General features: G+C 36.1%; 1 protein-coding gene across 5 annotated transcripts in view; it reads left to right on the top strand.

Moving 5' to 3' along the window:
• HEATR5B (HEAT repeat containing 5B) overlaps positions 1-18,745 on the top strand; it is a 90,391-nt gene that overhangs the window by 8,627 nt on the left and 63,019 nt on the right. For all 5 annotated transcript variants that reach the window (XM_060117881.1, XM_060117880.1, XM_060117882.1 and 2 more), the window contains exons 4-14: positions 1-109; positions 1,678-1,827; positions 7,145-7,316; positions 9,028-9,185; positions 10,171-10,420; positions 12,691-12,846; positions 13,326-13,576; positions 15,200-15,311; positions 16,478-16,630; positions 17,685-17,784; positions 18,321-18,430. In XM_060117881.1, coding sequence (XP_059973864.1) covers positions 1-109; positions 1,678-1,827; positions 7,145-7,316; positions 9,028-9,185; positions 10,171-10,420; positions 12,691-12,846; positions 13,326-13,576; positions 15,200-15,311; positions 16,478-16,630; positions 17,685-17,784; positions 18,321-18,430 — 1,721 coding nt within the window. The remainder of the gene's footprint in view (positions 110-1,677; positions 1,828-7,144; positions 7,317-9,027; positions 9,186-10,170; positions 10,421-12,690; positions 12,847-13,325; positions 13,577-15,199; positions 15,312-16,477; positions 16,631-17,684; positions 17,785-18,320; positions 18,431-18,745) is intronic.

Here is an 18,745-nt window from a genome sequence, read left to right as displayed (position 1 = left end):
GGCTGCAGTGGCTTGTGTTGGAGCATTTTATGAAAAAATGGGGAGAATGTTAGGCAGTGCATTTCCAGAAACAGTAAATAATCTTTTGAAATCCCTGAAAAGTGCGGAGGTAAGTTTTACAACAAATATTATTTACATGTTTTGCTTGTGGTGGGAGTTAGATGTTAGTTAAAAATATATGTTGCCTTTTTTCTGTCAGTGTAGTACTTATATTGCTTAGCAAGAGGGTAATTTAAAATTATTATTTGCAAAAAATATTACTTGCCCCTTGTTTTAATGTACATTACCTCATATTTCAGGGAGAAGGGAAAGAATGCTTTACCTTGACAAAGAATGGGTTTATGTATTATTTAGCCCTAGGGATATTTTTGTACTGCCATATTATTTTTTGTGCCATAGCTAATGTATTAGTTTCCTATGGCTGCCATAATAAATTACCACAGACTGGGTGGCTTAAAATAACAGAAATTTATTGTCTCACAATTCTGGAAGCTAGAAGTCTGAAATCAAGGTATCAGCAGGGCCGTGCTTCCTCTGATAGCTCTTGGGAATAGTCCTTCCAAGGCTTCTTAGCTTCTGGTTGTTGCTGACCATCCTTGGCTTTGGTGGTATTCCTTGGTTTGCAGATGTATCTCTCCAATTTCTGTCTCCATTGTCATATGGTGTACTCCCTATGCATCTGTGTTTTGTGTCCAAATTCTTCTATTATAAGGATACCGGTCTATTATAAGGATACCAAATTCTTCTATTATAAGGATTAGGGTCCACCCTAATATAGTATGACCTCATCTTTACTTGATTTCATCTGCAAAGACCTTATTTTCAAATAAAGTCATGTTCACAGGTAACAGGGCATAAGACTTGAACTCATCTTTTGGCAGGACAGTATTCAATCCACAGCAACTAATATGAAGTAAAAATAGTTCTGTTTTGTCACGTCAGTTTGGTGTTACTTCTGAAAATTCCTTGTTCATTTGGGGTTAACTAAGAATAGACCAAGCACTGGTCTCATAGTCTAATTCTTTGTCTAGGAAAGCTAAAGATTTCTTGGACAACACCTCTTCTGGGAACTCTTTGTCTATTAATTTATTAAGCAAGAATTGAGGACATATTCTCAGGCATTAGGCATATAAAGATGAATAAGATCTACTCCCCGACCTCAAAGAGTTTACAGTCTAGTGAAAGAAATCTATGTTTGAATAAGTATACTATCAGAAATATGAATCAAGCACAATAAGAGTATAAAAACTAGAGTTCAAACTAGTCTCAAGAAGTTGATAGTTTAGAATATATCTGTGAGAAGTTTTTAAAATGTGTTGGATGTTTTCTTCCTCTTTTAGATGGTTTATATTCTTAAGTACTCTTTACTTTTCACATTCTGAAAGCTTGGATCCTTGAGGTATTATATTGAAGCTTTTGAATTTGTCATGTTCTCATTATTTGCACTTCAATAGATCATGGAAACATAAGAATATGTTTACTTATTGTAACCTAATTTCTCAAATAATTATTTTGTTGAAGTTAATAATTATTTTTACCTTTCAGGTACGTTCTAAAATACTTTATTTTTCATTACTTACTATTTACGTTTAGAGGTAAGACCATTAGGCCCAGAGAACTTTTGTCTTTTGGTATGTTCTTATTTAAACGTAGAATTTGCTTTATGTTCTTATCTAGTCTCAAGGGCGAAGTGAAATCTTAATGAGTCTACAGAAAGTTCTAAATGGACTGGGTGGTGCAGCAGCTTCCTGTCATCGTGATATTTATAAGAATGCGAGGTCTCTCTTAACTGACAGGTCAATGGCTGTTCGATGTGCAGTTGCCAAGGTTAGTACTCGGCTGTTTATAATGTTGCTCCTTATCCTGCTTGCTCTGAAACAGTCAGTGATTTTTTTTTCTTTGAAAGTTTCAAAATAAGATGGCATGATTTTGGTTCCCATGGATTAGTTTCATTTCATTTTCTAGAATTATATATAAAATGGAATCAGGTGGTATGTGCTTTTTTTTTTCTTTTTGCCTGGCCTCTTTCACAATGGCATAATTATTTTGAGATTTCTCAGTGTTGTTACATGTATCAATAGTTCATTCCTTTTTATTGCTGAGTAGTATTTCGTTGTATGGCTATGCCACAATTGGTGGATTCCGTCGCCTATTATGGACATTTGTGTTGCTTCCAGTTTTGGATATTACAAAAAAAGCAGCTGTGAACATCTGTGTACTAGTTTTTGTTATCGACACATGCTTTCCTTTCACTTGGGTAAATACCTAGGAGTGGAATGGCTGGATCATATTTTAGATTTACATTTAATTTTTGGAGAAATTGCCGCTGTTTTCCAAAGTACTATGAGATTTCCTCATTCTCCATGGCTCACCAACATTTGGTATTGCCAGTCTTTTTAATTTTAGCCATTCTTATAGATATGTATAGGTATCTCATTGTGGCTTTAATTCGCATTTCCAGACTAATGATCATATTTTTAGGTGCTTATTTACCATCCATATCTTCTTTGATGAAGAGTCCATTCAAAATTTTTGTGCATTGTTTTATTGAGTTACTTGTTTTCTTATTATAGAGGTTTTTTTTTACATCTTTATTAGAGTGTAATTGCTTTACAATGGTATGTTAGTTTCTGCTTTATAACAAAGTGAATCAGTTATACATATACATACGTAGCCATATCTCTTTCCTCTTGCGTCTCCCTCCCTCCCACCCTCCCTATCCCACCCCTCTAGGTGGTCACAAAGCACCGAGCTGATCTCCCTGTGCTATGCGGCTGCTTCCCACTAGCTATCTATTTTATGTTTGGTAGTGTATATATGTCCATGCCACTCTCTCACTTTGTCCCAGCTTACCCTTCCCCCTCCCCATATCCTCAAGTCCATTCTCTAGTAGGTCTGCGTCTTTATTCCCGTCTTGCCCCTAGGTTCTTCATGACCTTTTTTTTTATTATTTAGATTCCATATATATGTGTTAGCATATAGTATTATTTTTCTCCTTCTGACTTACTTCACTCTGTATGACAGACTCTAGGTCCATCCACCTCACTACAAATAACTCAATTTCGTTTCTTTTTATGGCTGAGTAATATTCCATTGTATATATGTGCCACAGTCAGAATGGCCATCATCAAAAAATCTACAAACAATAAATGCTGGAGAGGGTGTGGAGAAAAGGGAACCCTCTTGCACTGTTGGTGGGAATGTAAATTGATACAGCCACTATGGAGAACAGTATGGAGGTTCCTTAAAAAACTAAAAATAAAACTACCATATGACCCAGCAATCCCATTACTGGGCATATACCCTGAGAAAACGATAATTCAAAAAGAGTCATATACCAAAATGTTCATTGCACCTCTATTTACAATAGCCAGGACATGGAAGCAACCTAAGTGTCCATCAGCAGATGAATGGGGGCTTCCCTGGTGGTGCAGTGGTTAAGAATCCGCCTGCCAGTGCGGGGGACATGGGTTCGAGCCCTGGTCTGGGAGGATCCCACATGCCGTGGAGCAGTTAAGCCCGTGAGCCACAACTACTGAAGCCTGTGCACCTAGAGCCCGTGCTCCGCAATGAGAGAAACCACCATAATGAGAAGCCCACACACAGCAACGAAGAGTGGCCCCGCTCGCCGCAGCTGGAGAGAGCCCACGCACAGCAACAAAGACCCAACACAGCCAAAAATATATATATAAAAAATAAATTTAAAAAAAAACAAAAAACAAAAAACCCCAGATGAATGGATAAAGAAGATGTGGCACATATAGAGTTTTGAGTCTACTTTGTAGGTTCTTTATTTCTATATCAGATACGTGATTTGCACATATTTTCTCCTACTCTGTGGTCTGTCTTTTCATTCCCTAAATAGTGCCTTTCTAAGAAGAGAAGTTTTGAATTTTGTCAAAGTCCAATTTATCCGTTTTTCTTATATTAATTGTGCTTTTTGTATTGTATCTAAGAAAGCTTTTCCTAGCCCAAACTTTCTCCTATGTTTCCTAGTTTTATAGTTTTACACTTGGATGTATGTTCCATTTTGAGTTAATTTTTGTATATAGTGTGAGGTATGAATCAAAGATTTTTTGTTTTGTTTTTTGCACATGGATATTCACTTGTTCTAGCACCATGTTGAAAAGACTCTTTTCTTCACTAAATTGCCTTTGCACCTTTGTTGAAAATCAGTTGTCCTTATAAATGTGGATCTAGTTTTGAAATCTCTATTCTGTTTCATTGATCTATTTGTCTATCTTGATGTCAATAACACTTTCTTGATTACTGTACCTTTATAATGTCTTAAAATCAGGTAGTGTTAGCCCTCCAACTCTTTTTTTTTCAAAATAGTTTTGGCTATTCTAGGTCCTTTGCATTTCCATATAAATTTTAACTTGTCCATTTCTACAAAAATAACATGCTGAGATTTTTATTCAGGTTGCATTGAATCTATAGATCAGTTTGGGGATAGTTGCCAGCTTAACATTATTAAGTCCAACTCATGAATGCGATATCTCTACCTCTCATTCATTTAGGTCTTCTTTGATTACTCTTAGCAACATTTTGTGGTTTTCAAATGCACAGATCTTGCACCTCTTTTGTCAGATTTATCCATAAGTATTTCATTTTCTATGCTATTTTAAATAGTATTGATTAAAAGCTTTTTTTTCAATTTCTAATTGTTCATTACTAACATACAGAAATACAACTGATTTTTGTACACTGGTCTTGTGTCCACCAACCTTCTTAAACTGCCTTACTAGTTCTATCAGATTTTTTTTTTTTTGCGGTACACGGGCCTCTCACTGTTGTGGCCTCTCCCGTCGCGGGGCACAGGCTCTGGAGGCGCAGGCTCAGTGGCCATGGCTCACGGGCCCAGCCGCTCCGCGGCATGTGGGATCTTCCCGGACTGGGACACGAACCTGTGTCCCCTGCATCGGCAGGCGGACTCTCAACCACTGCACCACCAGGGAAGCTCTTGCTTTTTTAATAGATCCTATCATGTGGACAATCATGTTGTCTGTGAATATAGACAGTTTTACTTCTTTTCCAATCTCGATGCTTTTTATTTATTTTTCTTTCTTGCTGCACTGGCTGGTTAGATCCCTCAATGCAATGTTGAATAGAAAACATGAGAGGTGACATCCTTGTCTTGTTCCTGATCCTTAAGGGGAAAACATCCAGTCCTTCACCATTAAGTATGATGTTAACTGTCAGTTTTCCTTGATGATCTTTATCAAGTTGAGGAAGTGCCCTTATATTTCTAGCCTTCCAAGAAGTTTTTATCAAGAATGGATTTTGTCAAATTTGATTTCTTGTGTCGTTTCTGTTGTTGCTATTTTCTAATTAAGTGTTTTAGGTTTTTTGGGGGGTTTTTTTTGGCTGCTTTCTGCGGTTTGTGGGATCTTAGTTCCCCAACCAGGGATTGAACCCAGGCCCCTGGCAATGAAAGCGCTGAGTCCTAACCACTGGACAGCCAGGGAATTCCTGTCTAATTAAGCATTTTTTTTTTTTTTTTTTTTGCGGTACGCGGGCCTCTCACCGTTGCGGCCTCTCCCATTGCGGAGCACAGGCTCCGGACGTGTAGGCTCAGCGGCCATGGCTCACGGGCCCAGCAGCTCCGCGGCATGTGGGATCCTCCTGGACCGGGGCACGAACCTGTGTCCCCTGCATCGGCAGGCGGACTCTCAACCACTGCGCCACCAGGGAAGCCCCAAATTAAGCTTTTTATTTTAGGATAATTGTAGGTTTTCCTGTATTTGTGAGAAATAATATACAGAGATCTTTATAAACTTTTACCCAGTTCCCCCCAATGGTAATATCTTGTAAAAGCATAGTACAGTATTACAAGCAGTATAATACAATATTGACATTGACACAATCCACTGATCTTGTTCAGTTTTCCCAAGTTTTACGTATATTCTGTTAAATGTTTTTTCAGCCTCTATTGAGATGAATTGTATGACTTTTCTTTTTCAGCTTACTAATGTAATGAATTACATTGATTAGTTTTAGAATTTTGACCAATCTTTCATTCCTAGGATAAACCCTACGTGGTCGTGATATAGTATCCATTTTATATATTGTTGGATTAGAGTTGCTAAAATTTTGTGTATAATTTTTGCATTGTGTTCATGAGGGATATTGGCATGTAGTTTTCTTCTCTTGTAGTGTCTATCAGATTTCAATATCAGGGTAATGTTGGCCTTATAGGATGATTTGGGAAGTGTACCCTTCTCAATTTTCTAGAAGAGTTTCTATAGGATTGGTATTTCTTACTTAAACATTTGGTTGAATTCAACAGTACATCTCTCTGGGTCTCCAGTTTTCTTTGGGGGAAGATTTTAAACTACACATTCAATTTTTAAAATAGGTATTGGGCTATTTAGGTTATCTGTTTCTTCTTGAGTGACTTGTCTGTTTCATGTAAGTTGTCAAATATATTGTCCTTTTAATATGTATTGAATCTGTAGTGATGTGACTTCTCTCATTCCTAATTTTGGTAGTTTGTGTCTTCTCTCTCTTTGTCTTCATCTGTCTGGCTAAATTTCTATCAAAATGTATTGGTTGTCTCAAAGAAGCAGCTTTTGGCTTCATTTCTGTTTTTCAGTTTGCTGGTTCACTGATTTCCTCTCTTATCTATATTACTTCCTTTTTTTCCTGCTTACTTTGTGTTGAATTTGCTCTATGTCATCTAGTTTCTTAAGGTAGAAGCTGAGGTTGTTGATTTGAGACATTTCTTCTTTTTTTTTTTTTTTCTGGCCACGCCATACGGCTTGCGAGATCTCAGTTCCCCCGACCAGGGATTGAACCCAGGCCACGGCAGTGAATGCCCAGAATCCTAACCACTAGGCCACCAGGGAACTCTCCAGAGACCTTTCTTCTTTCTAATACAGGAGTTTAGGGTTACAGTTTCCTCCTAACTGCTGGAAACTCTCTCAAGGCAGTAAGCTGGGACAAATGTAGGGTTCAACTTGCATTTTCCATCTCTTAAGGATTAGCATCCTTCAGTGCCTGATGTCCAGTGTCTTTGAAACTTGTTTCATGTATTTTGTCCAATTTTTTAGTTACTTCAGGAGAGAGAGTAAATCTGGTTCTTGTTTATCCATCTCTGGAAGTGGAAGTTCTAATTTACTTTTTTTTTTTTTTTTAATTCCAGTGTCTCCTAGAACTACAGAATGAAGCTGTGTTCATGTGGACTGCTGAACTGGAAAATATAGCCACTCTCTGCTTTAAGGCTTTGGAAAATTCAAACTATGGGGTACGGGTGGCAGTGTCTAAACTCTTAGGAACAGTCATGGCTACAGCATTGATGCCAAAACAAGCAACAGGTATCATTGTTTGCCAGCCCCCGATCTAGACTGTAACAGGTATTTGAAGGTATATGGAATGCTTCCTTCTAAATGACTTATTACTTCTAGGCAAGTCACTTTAAAGGCTTTAAATTAGTATCTTTGTCTACTTTTTCATAAAATAGAAGTACCCAAATGGCATTTTCCTTGATATAGTCAGGACTTTTTTTCTTTTTTTTTTTTTTTTGTTTGCCATACCGTGGGGCATGCGGAACTTCCCCAACCAGGGATCGGACCCACGCCCCCTGCCGTGGAAGCACAGAGTCTTAACCACTGGACCACCAGGGAAGTCCCAGTCAAGACATTTTTTATGATGATACTGTGCAGCATTACATGCATCAAGTATGTTGGACATATAAGCAAATAAGATTTATGAAATGGTTTTGTATCATGTTCAAGGGACTGGAATCTGGCACTTTACATGCCTTCCTACTTTCAGTCCCTGATGAGTAGATCCCCATTCATAGCATAGTATTATTTTTCTTCTTTTCTTGACCATTATTATAAGCAGAATCAGAGACAGCATTGATTTTCCCAGTGACTTCTACTGTGCCTCACAGTTCCATAGAGATGCTTCAGGGACAGTTCTGAGTAGATGCTGAGTGAATCCAGCTCTGCTGTTGTCCCTACCCCTATTCCATTTCTGTATTGTAGAAAGAGAATCAGATCTTACAGATTCAAGTCCTAGCTCTTATGTTTATTTGCTGTGAAACCCTTTGAGCTTTGATCTCTTCATCTTTAATCATGATTACTTCAGTGTCTGAATTAGATAATGATGATGATGATAGGTAACAATTATTAAGTGCTAACTATGTATAAGGCACTGAATTAAGCATATAACAGAGTTGTTTTATTTAATCCTCTCAAAAGCCCTAGGAATCCTAAGTACTGTTGTTATTCTCATTTTATAAACAAGAAAATTTAGGCTTAGAGAGGTTGTGTCATTTGTGGTGTAGTAAGTGTTCTATTAAGTGAAATTAAAACCCAGGCATTCAAATTCCAAAGCCTGCATAGTTAATTGTGAGCTTTATGCCTCTCCTACAGAATTTTTGTGAGGATTATGTTTGCTACTATGTATGAAAGGACTTTATAAAATAGGAAGCTCTTTACTAAGGATGGCAAGTCGGTTGCAGTCCAGTGACGTTTCAATCCATTGGTAATTGTTGTATAGAAAGCGTGGTCTTGGGAATTGGGAATTCCCTGGCGGTCCAGTGGTTAGGACTCGGCGCTTTCACCGCCGTGGGCTCAGGTTAGATCCCTGGTCGGGGAACTAAGATCCCACGAGCCACGTGCTGTGGCCAAAAAAAAAAAAAAAGAAGTATGGTGTCCATCTCAACTGGGAGTGAGGGCTGCAGTCAGTTAGCAGTATCTGCTGTGAATGTGTGTTGTTTTTGTTGTGTTACACATACCAAGGCTAACATAATTGCTAGACTATTTTGACATAGATATATTGAATTGTTTTAATTTCTAGCTCCTTTTTTTAGCATTTTTTTGCTTCAAAATTGAATTGAATTTTACAAATATATTGTAAATTTTAAGATCATAAGAAAATAAATGACCCTATCTCCTTTGTAATAGTTTAAGTATCCTTAAAAACAATTACTTGAATTTTAAAGCTAGATTATTAGAAAATATTATTTAACTAATAGCAAAATATATTTGCTTATAAATATATTTTTCTTCCTGAAAGTAATGCGCCAGAATGTGAAGCGAGCAACATTTGATGAAGTCTTAGAACTCATGGCCACAGGATTTCTACGTGGAGGGTCAGGTTTCTTAAAGAGTGGTGGAGAAATGTTAAAAGTTGGAGGGTCTGTTAATCGTGAAGTGAGAGTTGGAGTTACACAGGTTTGTAATATATATGTATAAAAGAATTCTCTTGGTATCACGTGTGAAATTTCATGGAAGACTCTTACTAAGTAACAGCACGTACAGAGATTTTTAATACTGTCTAAAATAATTTTTAAAATGTCTTTCAAAACATTTCTTTTACTAAATGAATGAATTACATTCAAATCTAAATTGCATCTTATATGGAAAGGTAGGTATTTGATGTGTAAAGAAGCCTATGTCTGCTATATCTATCTGTCTATCTTTAACAAAATTTTTCCAAATTTTACTTCGCGGAAAATCAGAAGTAAAGTAATTGAGTTTTAATTGAAATTGTATTCAAGTAGCTTGAGGCATTTAGATTTTAATGTTTTCCAACAACTCTTGTAGGTAAAAATATTGGTTAGTAGTTTGGATTTATCATCATTGATTAATCACCAGTGCAATTATGCAGTTAAACCTGACTTGAAATTATAGTTTCAAAATAATAATTAATACCAAATAAGATGTTATGGTTAATAACCTAATAATAATTAACACCTAATAGGATGAAATGCTTTTTTGTGATCTTAGTCAAAATCATCCAATTATACCTTACTCCAGAAACAAGCATAAAATGGAAGTAAACCATTTGTATCTTACAGTCGTAAGCAAATGTTTTGTAGCTCTAGGTCAGCGTTTATTTAGCATATTAGGGTTTTATTACTATAACGTAATCACCTTCATCACCAGGGTGAATTCACCTTTCCTTCCCTCCTGCACCATACTCTCTTTGTGTTCTTCTTGAAGTTATTATCCTGAGAGCTGTTTTTAGTCAAAGATACTTCAACCAGTAATTCCCATGCTAGAAGTACTAAAAAGGTCTCAAGTTTTAAATTTTCTCAATTTTAATCTCAAAGATAATTTATTTTTCATGCTGTCATCAGTTATTTACGTAGTTGCTTTATCTGTAACTTCATTTCATTTATATAAATTTATCTAAAGCATCTTGATCTATTTACAGGCATATGTTGTTTTTGTAACAACATTGGGTGGTCAGTGGTTAGAGCGTAGCTTTGCCACATTCTTGTCTCATGTACTTGATCTGGTTTCCCATCCTCGGGCAACGCAAACACATGTAGAGGCTGTGTACTCCAGACGGTGTGTCTCCTTTATCCTAAGAGCTACTGTGGGCAGTTTGCTAGGTGAAAAAGCCCAGATTGCAGCTGCCAAAGAAATATGCCAAGCGATTGGAAAGCAAATGAAAGCAGTAGGTAAGAATTTTTTTTTTAATAAATTTACTTATTTATTTACTTTTGGCTGTATTGGGTCTTCATTGCTGTGCACAGGCTTTTCTCTAGTTGTGGCGAGCAGGGGCTACTCTTTGTTGCAGTGCACAGGCTTCTCATCGTGGTGCTTCTCTTTTGGGGCACGGGCTCTAGGTGTGCGGGCTTCAGTAGTTGTGGCACACGGATTCAGTAGTTGTGGCCCACAGGCTCAGTAGTTGTGGCTTGCGGGCTCTAGAGAGCAGGCTCAGTAGTTGTGGCACACGGGCTTAGTTGCTTTGCAGCATGTGGGATCTTCCCGGACCAGGGCTAGAACCCGTGTCCCCTGCATTGGCAGGCGGATTCTTAACCACTGCACCACCAGGGAAGTCCCAGTAGGTAAGAATTAATGTCATGATCTGTATTGTTGATTACTTTAGTCATTTAGTTCTTTACTGTTACTCTTAATGAATACTAATAAATCTGATTAGTTCATATATCTTTCTGGACTGTGTTTTAATAGTCATTTTTATTGTGTACTCTTATTTGATATTCAAACAACATATAATTACAGTGAAGTGGAGTTTTTCAGTATTTGGATAGTGTGTTTGTAAGGTTAGGCTTTCTGTTTTATATCTAGTATCTACCGATTTTATAACTCTCCTGGTATGCTGCAGCACATTGAGGAATCTTTGAGGAATAATCTATTGTGGTTTTTCTTCTTGGAACCTATTGTTTTATAAATACATGTTGTTTTCCCCTCCGTTAATAGGCTTAATGTGAAAATTTAGAGAGAAACAGTTACAGGTGGTTTTTAGCCCACTATAGGATATACTGTGAAACCTCAGTAATTCATAATTAAAAGAAATCCTTTTCTAGGAAGTGTCAATTTCATAAATTTTTCTGTTTAACAAGTAGTGATTGAGTATTTGAGATTGCAAAGCAGTAATTCAGGTTTTGAACAGTGAGTAAGATAAAGTTCCTGCCTTCCTGGAGCTTATAATAATACAAGTAAGGAACTAATGCAAAGTAAAATATAAATACTGTAAGATAATTTACTTTTATCACTCTTGGGAATATACATTAACTTTAATCAAGAAAATTATATTGCTTAACAGCGGTCTTTAGAAATAAGAATTTAATGCATAGAAAATATCCAGCACTTTATATTTAGAGAATATATTGAACATCTTATAAAATTAATAAAAATAAATCCACAAATAGTTTATAGTTTTTGTTGTTTGTAATAGCTTACTAGGCAAACCATATTTTAAATGCATGGGACTAACTGAAAGTTAGGAATTGTGAATTAAAGGGTGTTTAAATTAATGAGGTATCATTCTTTAGGTATGTTAAAATAATAACCTGTCCTAGGTTCACAACTTTATAAATATTTGTACATTTATTCCTTGAAGAAATGTTTGAGTGTCAAAGACACTGTGCCAAACATTGGGAGTAAAACAGCGAGCCACACGTAGATAGCACCTGTTCAGGGAGCTTAGAGCTTAGTACCTAAAAGAGAGAGTTTGTGCATTTCCAAGTCCAGAAATGTCTAAGAAGAAAAGAGCCATTTAATTTTAATCCAGAGTGTATTAATCTATTATATCCTATTATTCTACAATTTATAGCCTGGTAATTCATAATGAATGTAAATAAGAAAGTTTTACTGTCATTTAAGGGTTATTAATCTTAAGGTCACAGATTTTTAAGCCATTAAGCCATTCGATTTTTGAAATGGTAAAAGCAGAATTAAACATAGCGCTATGTATCTGGAATTTATGGACCAGAATATATTCTCAATTAGTAATTTGACAAGGAATTTTTATTTGTTTCATGATTAAATATGTTTCAATTCTATTGGAAGCTAAAAGGTGGGGCCAGGGACCAGCAAGTTAATGGAAATTTTGAGGAACATCCCAGTAAGAAATTCTAAAGTCACTTTCCTTATAGAGCTGCTTTCTGGTCAGTAATTTGACAGTGATGCTGCCAGCACACTACAGCTCTTAAAATAGCAGTGATAATAATAAAGTAAGAATAATAGCTGCTAATGTTTACTGAATGTATATCGGGGGTAGCATTGTGCTAAATTCTTTATATTGACTTTTTATCATTGTGGTTTTGATTTGTATTTCCCTAACTGTTAGAGATGTTCAGCATACAAACAGAGTTCTTAACAGTCAGGTATCAGCTGGTATAATTTAAAAGCATAAATTGTGTAGATCAAAAAATTATATCACAAATTAATTCACCCACATTCATGCATAATTTTGTGTTTCCAGAAGCGGTAGTGAATGACACTAGTGGTGAAAACAAATCTGGAGCAGCAGACATTGCAGCAAGCCAGCATGTGATGGTTTGCGCCTTGCAGGAGCTTGGGAGCCTGGTGCAGAGCCTAAATGCCACTGCATCCCCTCTTATTCAGGAAGCATCTATAGGTATGATATTCACTCAGATGCTGGAATATTTTTTTCAATATTTTTAGAAGTCATAGGTGTGATTGATATTTAACTTCTGATTGGTTGCTTATCATGGTAATTAGCAGTTTAGATCATTTGTTCAACGTTGGGTTTTATTTAGGATTCACTGTAATAGTGAATCTTGAATTAAATATTGAAATAAAGTTTGGGGAGACAAATCAAAAACAGTCATGGTAGTTTTTGTTTCTAAACTTTATTGAGTACTTTACGCCAACATTTATATTTTATTGGATGTAATGGTACTATGTTCTTTGTAGAAAATGTTCCTTAAAGTACTTTCCTGTTTATGGGTTGATATATGTGTTTTTTGGCACAGTTCTAAATGTATCTGTGTAAAACCATAACAATTACGATTTTAATTATTGTGTTACACATAGTTCTTTTAACTCATGAAATTGTGTGACTTCATTAAGAGTAATTTTTTGAGTATTTTTTAGGCCTTTTGGAGACGGTGACTTCAGTGCTTCTTCACCCAAGCATGGCAGCTCGACTTGCTGCTGCGTGGTGTCTGCGCTGTGTGGCTGTGGCACTGCCTTTCCAGCTGGCACCATTTCTAGACAGGTGTGCAGAACGACTCAACAACCTGAAAACTTCACCAGAAGCTGTTAGTGGATACAGTTTTGCAATGGCTGCTTTGTTAGGTGGAGTTCATCAGTGTCCTTTGGGCATTCCTCATGCCAAGGGAAAGGTATGACAAAGATCCTAAGATTATAAGTGCTGTCACATGGACTTTAGTCTTTATTGGAGCACCTTCTGTGATTGATGTTGAACTGGGTGATGAAACAAAAACAGTTTTACTGTGATAATAAATGATACAGTATTCTGCTAACATGGAGTCGAAAGACCCTAATTAAAACTTGATGTTTAATCCTGATACGGGAATAATAGTTTTTTCCAGGTATAGTATCATTTTATAATTTATTTTAGAGAGAGGGAAAAAAAGCCCTTATAGTAATTCTTTAGAAATCAGAGCTTTTCTTTGGGGTTTTAGAAATAAAAATTCACATTGCTATATTCAAAATGTCAAGAGAATGTGCTATTGCTATAGTTAGCATTTTGGTAATACTTAATAAAAATTGAATGGTTTTCATGAATCAGTTACTTTTTTTTCCCTTTCTCCTATACCTTATACTACTATCAAGATTTTCTTCTTAGGAATATTAAGTGTTTATATAAATATTATTTGCAACTTTATATTGGGGCTAGATCTTTTGTTTTTTGTTTTTCTGTTGTTTTTTTTTTTTTCCTGGGTTACCAGGCCCATGTCCATTCATTTCTCTGAGTTCCATAGCTGCTGCTCAAATCTGGGCTTCCATCTCCCTTTGTCATGTGCTTGCCTCCTCACTGATTATCCTTCTTGGAATCTTTTTCTCCCATCTCTTCCACCCCACTTTCGTATTTTATGTTTGCTCAGAGACCCTTAGGAGCTACCCAGGGATCAGAGAATAAAATATAATCACCTTTGTCTGCTAAACTGGTACCTTCATAATTTGCCTTTATTCTGCCCTTTCATTGTAGTTTCTCACTGCTCTAGTCAGACTAGTCATCTTGCTTTCCTTCCGTGCTTTTTTCAGCCTCCATGTCTTTGCTCTTGCTAATCTCTTACATTAGAATTTCGTCCCTCGTCTTGGTCACCTGCACCAAACTTAGCTGCTTTAGAGGCCCAATTCAAGTTCTGTCTCTTCCATGAATTATCTTCAGAGTTACTATGATAGCCTTTCTCTTTGCTGACCACTACATCTGTACTGTTATTTTATCATTTGATTATGTGCTGCTTGTTACTTCCCATTTTTCCTATGTCTTCTCTCTCTAAGACTATAAGCACCATAAGATTAGCTTAATGGCAGATGTATAATAAGAGTTCAACAAATCTTTAAACGTAGGATAACAGTACTACTAATAATAGCATTCACTGTGTGATTACATGGACCAGCGCTGTTCTGAGTACTTTGCTGTATTAATTTATTAATCCTCATAAGAGTGAGGTTGGCACTCCTGTTATTCCTATTTTAGCAGTGAGGGAACTGAGGCAGAGAGATTGAGTTATCCTAAGTCAGAAAGCTAGGAGATGACAAAGCTGGGATATGGACTCAGGCATTCTGGCTCTAGAACTCACTCTTAACCACTGTGTTGTAATGGGTCTTCTCAAAGTCAGCAGAGCAATCAGGATTGATTAGGTATTGATGTTGCCTCTTTAAAAACATGTTAACAGCAACAACAAAAAAGGATAACTTCTTTCTTAATGAAGTATACTAGCTGTGTATTTTCTTAGCTGATTTTGTTAAAATCCAATTCTAAACTTCTCTTGCAGATGGTAGTTAGTATTGCTGAAGATCTCTTACGAACTGCTGCCCAAAATAGCAGGCTATCTTTACAGCGCACCCAAGCTGGATGGCTCTTACTTGGAGCACTTATGACTTTAGGTACAATTAATATTTGAGTAGGATTTTGTCTTATTCTATAACTGTCAGTAGACTGTAAAGAAATTTTAATTTAGAAGTATTCAACTTCACATTCTAGACTTTGAATGAAGTTAAAAAATGGTAATGATGTTTTTCTCATCATTTGGTATTAGATTTCTCTTTTTGGTAATTTCTGTTTATGTACATTTAGTGAGAAAGGTGTTAGCAAAGTTTCCCCTTTGCCATCAGGATAGCCATGGTCTAAATGATTAGCCTAGTATTAATGAAAAGAGATGAGAGTATGGGGCATATTCCATACCCAAAGTAAAGACCAGTGACATGATTTTAGCAGAGTGATAAAGTCACACTTAAACGGCATCTCCCATTGGTGTTGCTTTCTTGGGGTTATCTTTATGCACTTCACTTTCCTAAGTGCTATGACAAATCTGAGGCGCAGGCAAAGTTTAGCACTGTACATAGAACAGAAATATGTTTTATCATTGTGATAAGGTGTGTCCACTTTTTACTCCACATGTTTGGCTTCTACTATAAAAAGTATGCGTGTGTGTGCTACAAAGTTACTCACTGCTTGATGCATCTACCTTTTGGAAATTAAACCTTGACCTCATTTTCTAAAGAAAATAAAAAGTGGTAACTTTTTTTTCTAGAAATTTATGTTGTGTGGTATGTTAAATGAATTCCTTAGCAATGGAAATATAGGTGCCTAGTTCTAAATATACTACTCCATAGAACTAAATTAACCATATAAATTGCCCTTAAAATGGAGTAGTAAATATATGTATGTGTTTGGGAGTGGGTGTACATGTTTATATACATATATAATATTTATAGAAAAGGTATCATGAAATATGTCCCAGATACGTTTTATCATTGATAGAATGTAATCCATCATTCTGAATATATTTGGGTAATTTCTTTTAGATGACTTTTTGTGGATTTGTTTTATGTTGGATGCTAAAAATATCGATAGTTTTTAGGGGAATTTTATTATGCTTTAATATGTATTTTACTTACTGAATAAGAAACATTTTGAAAATGTTAATATTAGAGACAAAGATACAGTGAAATGATAGATATTGTTAAAGCTTGTTTGGGGCTCTTTTCTTTGACTTTTGTTTGTAATGCTATATATGTGTACGGTTTTGTGTTCTCATTTTCTCTGTCAGGACCGTCTGTTGTTCGTTACCATCTGCCCAAGATGTTGTTATTGTGGCGAAATGTTTTCCCTCGTTCATTGAAGGAATTGGAGGCTGAGAAGGCCCGAGGCGATTCTTTTACCTGGCAGGTAACATTGGAAGGTCGTGCTGGAGCTTTATGTGGTAAGAACTGAAAGGACTGCACTTTCAGAATATTATTTTCTTACTAAAATATTTGTGAAGTGAAGGAAAATCATTACTTCAATTTTTTATTTTAATATATAATGATGAATCTGTACACTTTTGGATTTAGAAAGAAACTTTATAAGTAATCTATACCAGTTTACTAAATTTGTAATAAAAATGAAGCTGAGATTCTGAAAAGGAGGTTAGAGTTCATGATCAATTAGGAGCTGGAACAAGCCAGGCATCTTAATTCCCAGTTATTGCATTCTTCCACCTGAAGAAGCACTGGGTCACCAAGTAAAAAAGCCCAGTGCCTACTTAAAGGAAAAAGAAACAAGATTACCAAGGTTACTGAGTTTACAGTTAGTCTTTTCTTAATGGACAGATAGCTGTTTTCTCCCATCAAGTCTGCAAAAGTTGATACGTCTTTTTGATACCAGCATTTTAAAAAGTAGGAAAGTTGTTTTTGTTTGGGAGTCAGCAACTTACAGGAAAGGCTCAAGTTTTGTTTTATTTGAAAACTAGAATTACACAGAGTGACCCTGTCCTTTTTTGCTTTATCTGAGGGTGAAAAGTCCTTCTTTTTTCAAACTGTGGGAGACAGATGTACACTTAACCATAAGCACCACAGGGCAAAGTGTTAGTTTTGTTCCCACACATCTAAGAGCTGTTTTAGTCTTAGCTCTACTGCTAAAGAGCCAATAAAGCTATGTCCTCTCACTGGGCCATTATGTCCACTGTTGGTTCTGTTCTGAAACAGCTTTTTTTGTAGTTATCTGAATTCATGTGGGGTCATAGACTTCTGAATTCTCACTCACAGAAATCTCACTCACAGACATCTTCCCTCCCTCCATTTTTGCTGTCCACTCTTCTAGCCTTTTCTAATGAGTTTTCTCTAAAGTTGCAATTGGTTCTTCTTTTGGTTTGACCTTGTTTTAGAACTTTATATTTTGTAATAATTAAAAATTTTAGGTACCTTTATATAATTTTATAAACTTGTTCATCCTCACAAAAGCTGTTTCAAATATGTCTTTTTAAAATTTTTCTCTAGCAATGAGGAGTTTTGTTGCACATTGTCCTGAACTCCTAACTGAAGATGTGATTAGAAAATTGATGACCCCTATTGAATGTGCCATGACTATGATGTCACAGTAAGTAGGCAATTAGGACACATTAACATCCAATCTTATATATTTATAAATAGCCATGTTTTGTAATTCCCTATAGTATCATATAGGAAATGTACTAAATTTTATTTGTGTGAAGTGACTTTAAAAATTTTAGTAGCGGTGTGGTTGGAAATAAAATTGTATTTTATTTATTTATTTTAATTATTATTTATTTATTTACTTGGGCTGCGCCGGGTCTTAGTTAAGGCATGTGGGCTTCTTAATTGCAGCATGCAAGCTCTTAGATGCAGCATGCATGCGGGATCTAGTTCTCCGACCAGGGATCAAACCCGGGCCCCCTGTATTGTGAGCGTGGAGCCTTACCTACTGGACCACCAGGGAAGTCCCTAAAGTTGTATTTTATAGTGTTTCTGTTACTAACAGTAAAAGTCACAAAATAAAAGAAAAATGTAATAATTATCAATGTACTTTGACGGTACATTGATACATGGCTGGAAAAAAATGTAAGTAATGCTTATTCTAATAAGCTAATACTAATTATACTTTTGATATTTTAGCATTCCATCTGTAATTAAAGCCCACGGAGCTCATCTGAAAGCTAGTGCTGCAATGGTCCGTTTAAGACTTTATGATATCTTGGCGTTGTTACCTCCAAAAACTTATGAAGGTAAATAAAATTTGTGGATGTCTAATAAATATTCTTCAGTATACCTTTGCAGTTCTTCACAATATCATAGAGTTCTGACCATGTAAAGGAAGGCAACCATTTTCCTTTTCTTCATACATAGTAGCTAACACTTGTTGAGCACTACTGTGTTCCAGGTCCCATTCTAAGCCCTTAACAGGTATTAGCATCTTTGACTCTAACCACAACCTTATGAGGCTAAAATATAGCTTTCTTTAAAGATGAAGAATCTCAGGTACTTAGAGGTTGTGTAACTTGCACAAGTCTGGGAGGTAGTTAAGTGGCAGAGCTTGGATT

The sequence above is a fragment of the Mesoplodon densirostris genome, chromosome 14 (genome assembly GCF_025265405.1).
Source record: "Mesoplodon densirostris isolate mMesDen1 chromosome 14, mMesDen1 primary haplotype, whole genome shotgun sequence".
NCBI classification, from domain to species: domain Eukaryota; kingdom Metazoa; phylum Chordata; class Mammalia; order Artiodactyla; family Ziphiidae; genus Mesoplodon; species Mesoplodon densirostris.
The sequence above is the reverse complement of the archived record's forward strand: the minus strand, read 5'-3'. Positions and strand labels throughout refer to the sequence as shown.